The 14,071-nt window shown below is 34.8% G+C and overlaps 1 protein-coding gene across 19 annotated transcripts in view; it reads left to right on the top strand.

The window, feature by feature from the left end:
• Ccdc171 (coiled-coil domain containing 171) overlaps window positions 1-14,071 on the top strand; it is a 361,174-nt gene that overhangs the window by 254,425 nt on the left and 92,678 nt on the right. For 18 of the 19 annotated variants that reach the window (XR_015440062.1, XM_087183886.1, XM_087183887.1 and 15 more), the window contains one exon: window positions 10,669-10,800. The exons of the other annotated variant lie outside the window; for it this stretch is intronic. Coding sequence is in view for 17 of the 18 variants with exons in the window: in XM_087183886.1 (XP_087040012.1) it covers window positions 10,669-10,800 (132 nt within the window). In the remaining variant the exon portion in view is untranslated. The remainder of the gene's footprint in view (window positions 1-10,668; window positions 10,801-14,071) is intronic. 19 annotated transcript variants of the gene reach the window in all.

Genomic DNA, 14,071 nt, shown 5'->3' with positions numbered 1-14,071 from the left:
CCTTTATATAATCTCTCTTGGTTCTTATTTTTTCTCCATTCCCCTGCCCTCCCTTTCACCCCTCCATCCTTCCCTATTTAGAGAGAAGTTTTATAGGGTGAAACCCACATGGGTACAACATGGGCCACAGCCATGAACATCCAATATGGTTACAAGTATAGTCACTTAGGTAATGGTGGTCCAATTGGGAAGCAAGGCAAGCATGGATGGAAAGAACAAAGATTCTCCTAGGAGGTGGTTGGTCCAGAGGTCTCTGGTCACCCCCGGGGTGGTCAATGCCTATCTAAACTTCACTAAACCCTTTTTTGAAGAAGTATGTGGGTCTGGTCATCTTGTCTCCACCTTGGAGCCTGGTTTTCAGCTGATGTGCAGCTGTGGTGTGTTTCACCTTTGTCCTGGCCCTCTCGAGGACTAAGCCCTGTCTGACTGCCTATGATGTTTCTACCTAGCTCATCTATCTATAATATTCCCCTCTCTGAAGAAGTATCCCAAGCTGCTGTGAGGGGGCAAGGGGCAATGACCGCTCTAGCAACTTCAGGCTGAAGGGGGTCGTAGTTGTGGTTGGCAGTCAGGGATACCCTTCAGAAGGTCTATCTAAAGGTCCTTGATAGGCATCAGGCTTTTCCATCGTGGGTAGTCGTATAGCTTTAAGTTTGGAGGAGACAAGGCCAGAAAGACAGTTAAGTATACATGGGCCAAATAATAAGATCAATAGGAATGTTATGAGTATAGCCAACAGATGTTTCCACCAGGAAGAGATAGTTATAGCCTTCCACAGGGAGGATAAGGAGAGGTCCCAGGGAATCTCAGAATCTGACATGGCCTTAACCTGTTGTTTAATATCTTGAACAGCCATTGAGATATTAGCAGAAGTATCAGGAATGTATTCACAACATTCAGCTTTTACAATTGCACAGGTACCTCCTTGTGCTGCTGTTAAGATATCTGGCACTGTTCAATTCTGGAGGACAGCTTGTCTCATTATTTTCTCTTTCTTCTGGATTGTAGAATTCATGGGTTTGGGATCATATTCTTATCTGATCACATACTTACTAAGGGCCTCTGAATGCAGTGTCTTTTTTTTTTTTTTTTTGCTGTTAGTGTATAGTGTAATAGTTAACTGTGTCTGGCTCCCTTTTTTTATATTTACAAAAGGCTGTCCAGTTTGCCTGTTCTACTTGTTTAACCAAGTTTTCTGTTGATTAGATGTTAGAATCAGTAGCTAGGTATTAGATCAGTAGTTATGGCAGAAAGTTAGAGCCAATCAAGTTGTGTACTAGACCATGTAAGACTTGAAAATAAATACAGTACACTTATTTCATAAAACACTTGGAGAAAAAAAAGGAGCCAGAAAGTTTCCTTGAAATAGCACCCTGTGTTGATGGAATAAATGAAGATAATAATTATAAAGACTTTATAGGTGGTAAAAAAAAATTATGTTTCCTTCCATATCTCTAGGGCAACTTTTGTGTTAAAGGTGAGACAGTAAGTAATATTTAAGCTTTGTGGCTCATATGGTCTGTTTCAACTACCCAACTTTCCTTTGTAGCAGGAAAGCAGCCATAGGCGATAGGTAAACAAATGGATGAGGTTGTATGCATGCCAGTACAACTTCATGTGTAGTAACAAGTGATGGACTGCATTTGGTGTGTATAGATTGAGAAATAGTGTACAATATGTTATAGTTCATAGGATGAGAAGTAAAATAAAAGGGAGACTGGAAAGCAATAAGGCTCAATGGAAATGGAAGATGATGCAAAGGATAAAGTAGGACAAAAGAAGGCAACAAAATGGAGGCAAAGATATTGTAGAGATTTGTGTTTGTATTGGAATATCTCTGGTAAAAGGTTCATTCTGAAGCATTGAAGGCCATATTAGATTGAAGTAAATAACATTTTAGGCAGATTAAGACTGGTGTAGCTGGGTGTGGTGGTGCACACACTGTAATCCCAGCACTGTAGGAGCCTGAGGCAGGAGGTTTGCAAAGTTAATCCTAGCCTGGGCTATTTAGTCAGACCCTGACTTAAAAAAAAAAAAAGTATGGTAGAGAGTCCTGATATATGTTATTTTTTTCCAGGCATTCAGAATTCAGGCAATGTATATGTGTTCTGAAATCTTTTTTAGTTTTTGTCGACACTGTGACTTCTTCTGACTTGGCATCTATTGCTTGGTTTTAAAAAATTGGAACATTGGCCCCACCGCCATTCTACCGCTGCAAGGGCAGAGAACATGAGCCAATCCCAGGGCCCAGGAGGAGGCTCCCCGGCCTCCATTCCACCACTCCCAGGGCACAGGAGGTGAGCCATGCAGGCACAAGCACCACATCCCCCCCGCCGCCCCACAGAAATGAGAAGACACATAAACAAGCCTCAAAAACAGACTTCCAGATCACCTACAGCAACCCCAAAGGGAAATGAGATGGAACAGTCTGATACTTAACCACCTGGACTCCCTGAACTGGCAACAAAAGAGGATATGGAAAAAATGAAATCAGAAATAATCTCTCAGATAACAGTAAAGATTGTGCCCATACTACAAGACATGATTAATAAATCTAGAGAGGACACAGATAAAAAAATAGAGGAGCTGAGGAACATGATGGAATCCCAACATAGTAAACAAATGGAATCCATAAAACAGATGCAAACAGATTTCCAGGAGATTAAAAACTCCATTGAAAGTCTACACAGCAGAATGAACCAACGTGAGGTCAGAATTTCAGATATAGAAGATAAGATTGCAATTAGTGACCAGGAAAAGAAAAATTGCTTCAAAATTGTAAGGGACCATGAGAAAGCAATCCAGCAGCTGCTAGATGATGCAAAGAAGAGTAACATAAGACTGATTGGAGTCAATGAAGAAACAAGAGATAGTGCAGATGACATAAAAAAAACTGTTCACAGAAGTGATGGCAGAAAACTTCTCAAGCAGGGGAAAAGAGCTTGACATACAGATAAGTGAGGTATATAGGACTCCAGCTAGCCTTGATCAAAAAAAATCTACACATAGGCATATAATAGTTAGGATTCCAGAAACCCAACAGAAGAACAAAATTCTACAGGCAGTGAGAGAAAACAAATCACATACAAAGGAAAGCCCATCAGAATCACAGCCGATTTCTCAGTGCAAACCCTCAAGGCAAGAAGAGCTTGGAGTTATGTTTCAAGCCCTAAAGGAAAACAGCCTCCAACCCATATTGATGTACCCTGCAAAACTATCTTTCAAAATTGATGGACAAATAAGATACTTTCATGACAAAGGGCACCTTAGGAATTTCATGAATACCAAACCAGCACTCCAGAAAATTTTAGACAATCTCCTGGGAACAGACAGTGAGGATCACAACCCCAGAAAGCCCAGCAGAATGAATCTGTTGGGTGTGACAAACGCAAACGGGGAGAATCCAACAAAAAGAAAAAGTCATGACAAGGCTTTTAAGACTTTTAACTTCATCTCCCTAATGAGTGTATAATTCAATCTTTTTACTGTACTCATGAGTATTTTTCTGATTCTAGTGTTGCACACCTTTCCTTGTGCTATACGGGCTATTTATCATCTTCTTGTGTCTACTTTTTAATTGGGTTGTCTATTAATGAGCTGTAAGGGTTCTTTATATATTCTGGTCATAGGTTATATACATTGTAAATATGGTCTGTTTAAGGACTACTTTTCATTTTAATGATGTCATTTAAAGTTCTAAATTTTGATGGAATCTCATTTATTAATTTTTTTCTGTTATACATCATGTTTTTTTGTATCCTAGGAAGTTCTTGCCTACCCTAAATTCATAAACATTTTCCCTTATAATTTCTTCTTAAAGTTTTAGTCTTTCATATTTAGGTTCATAGATCTTTTCAAGTTATTTTTATGTATGGAAATAAAGGGTTGAGGTTAATTTTTTACATATGGATACCAGCTGTTCTAGTGCCATTTGCTGAAAACACTATCTTTTCCTCAGCTCTTGAATTGAGTTTATATTCTATAAAATGTTAATATTAAATAATCTTTCAAAACTCAGTGGACCTTATATGTGTGGTTCTATTTCTAGATTCTCTGTTTTATTTCAATGATCTGTATGTCTTTCCTTACACCAACACTGCCTTGATTACTGTAGCTTTAGAAGAAGTCTTAAAATTAGGTAATAAACATCTTCCAACACTTTTTTTCTTTTCTTTTTCTTTTTACTTTTCTGGGTCCTTTGTACTCCTACATAACTTTTAAATTTCAATATCGAATTCTTCATTTATAGCAAGTATACACAGACCTGAATTTTTATATATGCCTTGTGTTTTATAATCCTGCTAAACTCAGATACAAGTTCTAGGGGCTCCTAGAGATTTCTTAGTATTTTCTCTGTAGATGATCATTCATTTCATCTACATATAAAGATTTTGCTTCTGCCCTGCCAATTCTATCCTAGTTGTGTCATTTTATTGCCAGACTATTTTGGTGGGGACTAGGTTTCAAAGTAATGGACAGATGAAGAGTAAGCATATCTGCCCTTGTTCCCCACCTTAAGGGGAAAACATTGTATCTTCTTCATTCATATAAGGCATTCTTGCTGGAAGTATGGAGTACATGTCTTTAATCTGTTGAGAAGATTCTGTTCTACTTCTAGTCTCCTGATAGCTTTTACTATGAACAGCTGTGGAATTTAGTCCAATACTTTTTCTCCAACTAGTGACAGGATCATATGGCTTTTTCCTTTCCTCTGTTAAAATGATGACTTTTGGGGGTGGATCTTCCAATGCTGAACCAGCACTGCCATCCCTATAACAAAACCACTTTCTACATCCTGCCAGATCTAACTTCTAATTGTTTTGTTAAACAAATTTCTATCTATGTTCATACTTTTTTCTTCTATTATCTTTATCCAGTTTTAGGATTAGCACAATGTTGAGTTCCTAAAATGAGGGGAAAAGTGTTCCTTCTTTTTTGTGCTTTAATTGTTTGATGTAATTTATCAGTTAAATGTTTATGAGCCTGCTGTTGTCATATAGGTAGGTTTTCAAGCTAGGAATATACTTTCTTTAATAGGTGCTATTCAAATTGTATATTTCTTCCAGAGTTAGTTTCATTAATTTGTCTTCCAAGGTACTTCTTAGAAGTTGTCAAATTTATTTCAAATCAGATTTTTGTAATATGCTCTCTATGTCCTTTTAAATTCTGTAAAATCTGTGGTAATGTCTCTTAGATCTTGATATTGTAATTTTAAAAATGTATAATTGATATTGTGTAATAGGAAGAAAAGGTCTAAGGGAGCAGGGGAAATGAGAGGGGTAGGGGAAAGGAAAGAAGGGAAAAGAAAAAATATGAGAAAAGGAAAAAAATGGAAACAAGGTCTTTGCAAATAGGGAAGGGTGGGGGGGGGTGAAGGGAGAGCAGGGGAAGGGGAAAAAAAATAAGAACCAAGGTACTCATGTAATGGTACAAGATCCCAATGATGAATGTAACTGTATTTTATACCTAAAATGTACCAATAAACTTAATGGGGGAAAAATTGGAACATTGGGTCCAGAGAGATTTATAGCTGTGCACAATAAAAGATAGAGGTTCATATTTTAAGAGTTGATCAGTTTTTGTAGAAATGATTAATTTAATTTCAAAGTTGATATATCTAGCAGAAATAACATTTTCATTTTAAGGTAGAAGTACAGAAAATTAGAAAACCGATTGGTGGTTTGTAAATGAAGGCTAACTAGAGGAATGGAATGGGAATAGATTCATAAGCATAGATGTTATCAATCATTTGAATAGAACTGAATTAGCACAATCAAATACTTTAAAAGTTATATTTATTTTGATGTAAATATTTTTGTGACTATTTTGATTCTTTTTTTAAAAAATTCTTTTATTGGTACATTTTAGGTATATAATACATTTACATTTATCATTGGGTGCTTGTACCTGTACATGATGTATCTTGGTTCTTATTTTTTCCCCATTACCTGTGCACCCTTCACCCCCTCCACCCTTCCCTATTTACATAGATTTTGTTTCCATTTTTTTTCTTTGCTCAAAATTTTTCCTTTCCCTTCTTCCTTTTCCCCTTCCCCTCTCAACATCCCTACCCCTTTGGACCTTTTCCTATTTCAAATTATCAATTATTCATTTTAATCATTTTCATCCTTATTTACACTTTCAGTTTCTCACACTATAGAAACTATTTGGTATTTACACATGTGTGTCCTATTTATTTCACTTAAGAATATGGCCTCAATGTGCATCCATTTAGCTATAAATGTCTCTAGTTTCTCATTCTTTATGGCTGAGTAGTACTCCATTTTATAAAAAAACCACGTCTTCTTTATCCAGTTTCCAGTCGATGGGCACTTGGGCTGTTTCCAAACTTTAGCTGTTACAAACTGTGCTGTTGTAAACATGGGTGCACATATATAGCTGTGGTATGATTCTTTTAATTCTTTGGGGAAGATCCCCAGCAGGGCAATAGCTGGGTCAAATGGGACCTCTAGTCCTAGTTCTTTGAGGTATCTCCATACTGATTTCCACAGTGGTTGCACCAGTCTACACTCCCACCAACAATGGAGAAGGGTTTATTTCTCTCCACACCCCCACCAGCATTTGTTATTGGTTGATTTCTTGACAGCAGCCATTCTTTCTGGGGTGAGGTGGAATCTCAGTGTTTTTTTCATCTGCATCTCTTGAATAACTAGTGATGTTGAACATTTTTTCTTATATTTATTTGCTGCTTTTACTTCTTTGAGAAATGTCTGTTCATTTCAGATGCCAATTTTTGAATTGGGTCTTTGAATTTGGGAGGTCTGATTTTTTTCAATTCTTTATATATTCTAGATAGTAGTCCTTTGTCTGAGGTACAGCTGCTAAAATTTTTTCCCCACATTGTAGATTGTCTTTTAGCTGTGTTGGTGGTTTTTCTTGCAGTGAAGAGGCTTTTTAATAAGATGAGATCCCAGTTGTTGATTCTTTGTGCTAGCTCCTGTGCTACTGAGGATTTGTTCATAAAGTCTTTTCCTATGCCAATGTCTTCAAGAGTTCTACCTAACTTATCTTCCAGCAAGTTTAGTGTTTCTGTCTAAATATTCAGATCTTTAATCCACTTCGATATTATTTTGATTCTTTAGGAACTTTTATTATTCATTTCTATGACTGTTAGAAAGATCTGCTTTTTAAACAATAAGAAAGTGGAAAAGTAAACTGCCTTTTTTAAAAATCAAAATTTAAAAATAGAAGTAATATATCTATTTTTTCTTTGTGCTTTTTTAAATATTAAAAATTGTACAGTATTATAGAATGTTATGAACTATAAAATTGATACTTGAGATTTGTATTGTGAAGTTCTTTGAAAAAATAAGTATATGTCAGGAATGGATTACTAGGCATTTTAAAATAGAAAACATTGTATGTATGTTTTATTACTGATATTTATACATAAATAAGAGTGAAAAAGGCATATAATCCTAATTATAGGATAAGTAATTTCACACCCTAAAATTCACATTGCCTTCTGCATTCTTTCTGAATAGCCTCTCGATTCACCTTTGCCTTTCCCTCTTTCTTGTCTTTCCTTCCTGCTTCTTTGCAGCACTGTTACATTTTTGCTTATCCTAGTGTCAGTTATTTGTATTCTCTCAATATGATGCTTTTACTCCTTTATTCATTAAAATAAAAAGTACTAGACAATCCCATTTCAAGATTTTTTAAAATTTTATTTTCTCACTGTTGGTGTATATTTGTGATACGTGGTAATTACATTCATCTTGGGGAATTGGTACCCGTACATATCACATCTTGATCATTTTTACTTTCCCTTCTCCCCTCCCACACAGACCTCTCTTTTCCCTTTTCTTTTCCCTTCCTATCTCCAAAAGCCTACCTCCTTATTTCCTACTATCCCTCTTACATTTTTCTCTTATTTAAAGTTATTTTAAGTATTGAAGTTATGGATTTCTCATATAATAGAAACCATGTGATATTTATCCAGACTTTTCCAAAAATTTTTCTAGAAATATCAGAAGAACATTTTAGATGCTATCTTTCAAAGTTTCAGCTTAATTAAAAAATGGAAAAAAACCTCATAATTTTAGTAGAAATATTTGACATTACATTTATTTATCTTGAGTCACTGTCTCTTGATGGCAATGCCAACATTAAACAGATAATTTATAAGAAATGAGAATATTAAAATATGTATATTAAACTGAGTGTGGTACCTGTAGTCCTAGTTACTTGAGAGGCTGAGGCAGTAAGATCGCTGGAGGCCAGGAGTTCAAGGTTAGCCTGGGAAAACAGGGAAACCTTATCTCAAAACAATCAACAAAAACCCCTCTAGCACATGCATATTATTCAGATAATACAATTACAATGTACATCATTAGGTGTAGCACAAAACAAATGCTTCTGAAGATTTTTCTAATGTAGATAATAATTTAATTTGGCAAATTAATGTGCTATGAAAATATTAAAATGACAGTAAATCATAATTTTAAGTGCCAAATGCCTTAGCTTACTATTGCTCATAAAGTTTACCTAGAGAATGTCAAACGTGGCTTACTGTATGTCAAACTTCATGGGTGAAGTCTGATGCCTGCTACTAATCAGGTTAAGTGACCTCCTGAGCTCAAACTGTGCAGTGGATTACACCTACACTGCTTAGGGTTTTTTCTCTCCTTCTTTGGCCATATTAGCAATCTCCTTTTGTACTTTGACATTCAGGATTCCCCTAGTGAGTTTCGTCACAGAAAAAAGAGAATCATCAATATCGCAGTTAAACTTGACTTTCAAAGCTAATAGTATCTCATTTGGGGGCCCAAATTTAATAAATTTTCTTTGATTCTGGGTGAGTTTTTAAACATCAAACAATGAATTGGCCAGGGTGCAGTAAAATATTTAGATCTATTGACTATGGTTCAGAAGGGTAGAAGGCAAAACACTAGTGGTTCGATGTTGATAAATTCTTAGTACCTTAATCCACATTAATGTTTTCTTTTATCTGAATGCACTTTGGTGACAAAAAAACAAGAGAGAAATCCATAAATATAAATTGGTGACAGAAAAGTGAGAGAGAAATTATCCGTACATATAAAATATAAAACCTATGGTGCATATATTTGTAAAAAATGATATTTTTTTTTAAGTAAGTTTGGCAGCATTCTCATCATGAGTGAAGACTCTGGAAAATGTTCCAGATAAATAAACATCTTGAACTGGAACTCTACAATGTATAAAGTACTCACACTCTTGTAAAAATTGCATCGTCGTGTACTTAGCCATTAATTGTCAATAAATTGACAAAGTCTTGAGATCAACATAGGAAATACAAAGATTCTTATGCCCATAGATTAGCACAAACAATCAAAATGTCATGTTTACTGATTTAAGAAAACCCTATAGAGTATGATAGTTTTGTGAGCTATCTTTCATATGTAATTCATTCATATAATAAAATATACTTGTTTCATAAGCTTCCCAAGTATAATAGAAAAACGGAGAGTTTAAAAATATATTGTTAAATTACATTTGAAGCTCTTCAGATAAAACTGTTCAGAAATATAAATACATTTATTTGAGCAATTAATATTATTTTTGTAGTTTTCCCCATTCTTGATCTTTGCTTCATACTTTAAAAAAATCTCTATTTTGTGGCTGTAAGCTAGTTCTATATTTGTCAAATATGGTAGCAAAAAACTAAATTTAAAAAACCCAGTCAAGCATAAGAAAAGTTAGAAAACATCCTTATATGTGAAAAAGCCTATAATTATATTGTAAAACTAAAAATTAGAGCTTACTTAAATTCAGACTAGACTGTGGAATTCTTAAGGCTCTTACTAAGTTTGGAAATTCATACCCCAAATACCTGTTTCTGAGCATTCCCTTGTATTTGTATTTTTAGAGATTATTTTCTCATTGTCCAGAAGGTGGCAGTGTGATACCAATGGCCTCTGATTTCATACGGGCTAAAGAATTGATACTGTATTTCTCCCCTTCTGTAATGTGCTTACATTGTTACCTTTCTGAATACTAAAATATAGTACAAATACTACTGATTTTATCTCAGTTATTTTATTTAGGAGTTGTGTTACTAAGTTGGTTTACACGTATTTAATTATTAAGACTCAAGTTTAATACAGATCTGTTAATTTGGAAGAGTAAAAGGATAAACAAACCTCTTACTTGTGTATTTTTAAAAATCCTTTTGTGTTGAGTGTATTTGGTTTTATTCCAGGTTACGTATTAGTCAAGTTTCTTTCAATGACTGGTACTTAATAACTGTTGTACTCAATGTATGCTGGTTAATATTAGTTAAATATGTTTTAAGAAAGTGGTAATAATTAGATTGCTGTTTGCCTTTGATTTTGTCAGTCCCCCCCCCCCCCCTTCCTTTCCTCTTTCTTTCCAGGGTGGAACTGTGAAAAAAAATTCTAACCCTCTTGATCAGAGCAGCACCAGTGACTCTTCTTCCCTTCTTCATTTCGAGCAGGAAGATGCTTTTTCTTCTTAACATTCTCCCCCAGCACTCTTGAATTAGAGATTTATTTGCAACGAAAAATCAATTAGTCCTAAATTTATTCATGGATTTCAGGTCCAGCGATCAATGCAAGTCCACTCAGTGGGCTCAGGGGGACCCAGTTCATCCCAGTTAATGTGTCTGAAGGGGAATTACCATTGATGCTGTTTTTTTCCCTTTAGGTCAGAGATCAGATCTCGCTGTCACGGAGCGCAGCAAGTAGGAATGACTTCGCCCTGCAGCTGCCCAAACTGCACCTGGAGACCTTTGCAATGGAGGGGCTCAAGGGCAGGCCAGAGGTTGTAGCATGCCAGGTTAGAGTCTAAATAACATTGTTTGCTACTGAGACATATAGAAAAGTATTGTGAATAATTTAAAGGCAATGCAAATAAATTTTTCTGCATTTTTTTTCTGTCATGTAGTAATATATTTCACACAAAAATGTTTTTGTTTAAGGCCTAGAACTAATCTATTAAAATATTCCAAGAAAGTGTGTTACAAAGAAAAAATATGTGTTTTATGGCAAAGTGCAGTAGTAAAAGAACATACTTTCCTATCTGCAGAGGACAATAAGACCCTAGGTTGTTATCTCTTCAAGCTAGTCTCTATCTGTTGCTCTTTCTGTTTTAAAATAAATGACTTTAGATAAAATTATCAAGAGAGATACCTGACAAATCTTAATGTTAATTTCAAAATATATCTGATATTTTTCTCATGGTAATTTAATTTCAGTACAACTAGAACCTTACTGTATTAGAATACTTTACACTTTAACATTTAGTTTCATTGAGCATTATAATATGTGTAAACTGGGTCATTTCATGTACTAAACTCAAAACACCAAATCATAAAAACTCAGGCCACTTTAAAATAAACTTAATAAAGAAACATTTTCAGAAACATTTCAAATGTTGTAGATATCCTTCTGTTCTTTCACAACTGTATTTTTGTGGACATTTTTTTCCTTAAGGTTAAAAAATTTAATTGGACAATACAGAATTTGGTGTGTGCTTTATTTTCCTTTTAATGCCCAACATCTCCATTAGAAAAAAATTATCAATATCATGTAAATTATAGGAAGCCTGATATTTCAAGAGATTGTCCTCATTCAATAGCATTGTAGATTTTCCAGTTTATTTAAGAGAAGCATCTCTTAAAACTCAATCTTTGTTTTATATTTTGAAATATAATCTTTTTTTATTCCTCAGTTTATTAACCTGTGGAATTTTAATTTTGGACAAATTTAATGTCAGGTTTTTTTACATGTCCATACCCTAACTTGTTATTAGTACCCAAATTAATGGTCTACAAAGGAAAAATATTCATTGCTTTTCTCATTAGAGTATCCATTGACTTATCTAAAATATATATCATTATATAATGAAACATAAAATATTTTTACTTTTTTATGGGCTACAGCCCTGTACCATTATTTAGGATAAGATTAAAATGTGTGCTTTAAACTTGATTTTCAGCATTTTCAAGTTCACTGTAACCAGGAATACAATATGATTTCAGATTTTTCCAATGATGGTAAAATAGTTCTTTACTTTGGTTATCTTGATTCAGAATCTCACAGTGCTTAGTATTTGTTATAACTCATGAATAAAAACTTTCCCCAAACAAGATTTTAGGGATTTAAAAGGAATCTGATTCCCAGGAATTCGATTTTTTGGGGACAAAGCATGACATCTGTGGTTTTGATGTCTGTCATTAGCAAGAAGGAAACATAAGAGACCTATAGTTTAAGCCACTGTCTCTTCTAGCTTTGGTTAAACCAGTTGGTACATGTTACCACATAGCTACCTACATGCATGGGTAAGTTTTCCAATGACATACCATAATATACATTGTAATTTATCAATATGCATTATAGTTAGAAAACTAGAAGCCATAATAGTAATAGCCACCATTTCAGTGAACAGTTAGCATATCCCAGGCACCATACTTAGCTCTTTGACTATATTATCTCATTTAATTCTCATAATGGACCTGTCAAATAGATGACACTATCTTCATTTTATAATTGAAAAACAAAGCTACAACAGGTAATCTCCTCAGAGCAACAGTGAGTAAGCAGCAGAGCCGTGGAGCCTGGATTTAAGGTTGAGTAGCTGAACTAGTAAATATGACACCAAAGAATTTAGACACCTGTGTTAAATGGTAAGAATAAAACTTTGGAAATCTATAGTGGAACTTTTCTCCCACTTATATTAATTATACATTTATATATGGTGTAGGTCATAGTTTATGCTGTATTGTAGGTAAATCACCAATTTTTTCTGAGCCGGGCACGGTGGTGGACAACTTGTAATCCTAGCACTCAGGCGACTGAGGCAGGAGGGTTGCCATGAGTTTGAAGCCAGTCTGAACTACATAGTGAGACCCTGTCCCCGCTCCAAAAAAAAGAAAAAAATGAAACGTTGTTTCTATTCGATAACCTCATAATATAAAAGTCTACTTTTCATCTTTTGCCATATAAAAATATGCCTGTTCTAACTATGGCCACTTATATAAGAATTCAGTATTTAAAAAAGTTTTAATTGACACAAAATAATTGTACATATTATGGAGTACACTGTGATATTTTGATATACTATGTAATGTATCAAATCAAGGTATGCAATGTGTAATGATCAAATCAAGGTAATTAGCTTATCTATCACTTCAGACATTTATCATTCTTTGTTTTGGGAACATTCAAAATCATTTCTTCTAGCTATTTTGAAATATACAGTTATTAAATATAAATCACCCTACTGTACTATAGAATAGGACTTTCTCTTGATGGTGTTTCTGTATCAATCTGTAGCCAATCTTTTTCTTTCTGCCAGCCTTTTCCCACCCTTTGATAATCTGTTCCCTAGGAGATAACTCCTTTAATTTCTGTGTGTGAATATGAATGAGAACCTGTGGTATTTAGCTTTTTTTTGGGATCGGGGATCGAACTCGGGACCTTGCACTTGCGAGGCAGGTGGTGGCACCACTGAGCTAAATCCTCGGCCCTTTAGCTTTCTTATTGACTGACTTATTTCACTTAACCCAATGTCCTCCGAGTTCATCTCTGTTGCTGTAAATTACAAGATATTATTCTTGTTTATTGCTTAATAATACTCCATTGTGCACATATACCACCTTTCTACATTATTTTTTATTTTTTGCTGTGCTGAGGATTGAAGCCACAGCCTCACATGTCCTAGGCAAGTTCTCTACCACTGAACTACACCCCAACCCCACCACATTTTCTTTATTCATTATTTGTTGATGAAAAACTAGGTTGATTCCATATCTTGGATTTTGTGGGTAGTGCTACAAGAGATAAAAGAATGCGTATGTCTTTTTGACATACAGATTTAGAAATTCAGTATTTGTTTAGCTTTGCACTCTGACTTTGTGTTGATGAAGTGGACTATTTAGAGTGCACACACTTAGACTATGAGGAGAGGATCACTGAGCAGGGTGAGGTAGTATCTGAACCATTTGGACAGCCTGCAAGCTATCATGTAAAATAGTTCTGTACATGCTAATGAGATGGTTGAGCATTACTAGAAAACAAAGACTCATAGATTATTACTTACTCTCTGA

Source organism: Heterocephalus glaber, unplaced genomic scaffold, assembly GCF_053883595.1.
Source record: "Heterocephalus glaber isolate CG9 unplaced genomic scaffold, H.glaber_assembly_v1.0 deba00001481, whole genome shotgun sequence".
In the NCBI taxonomy this organism is placed as follows: Eukaryota; Metazoa; Chordata; class Mammalia; order Rodentia; family Bathyergidae; genus Heterocephalus; species Heterocephalus glaber.
The sequence above is the reverse complement of the archived record's forward strand: the minus strand, read 5'-3'. Positions and strand labels throughout refer to the sequence as shown.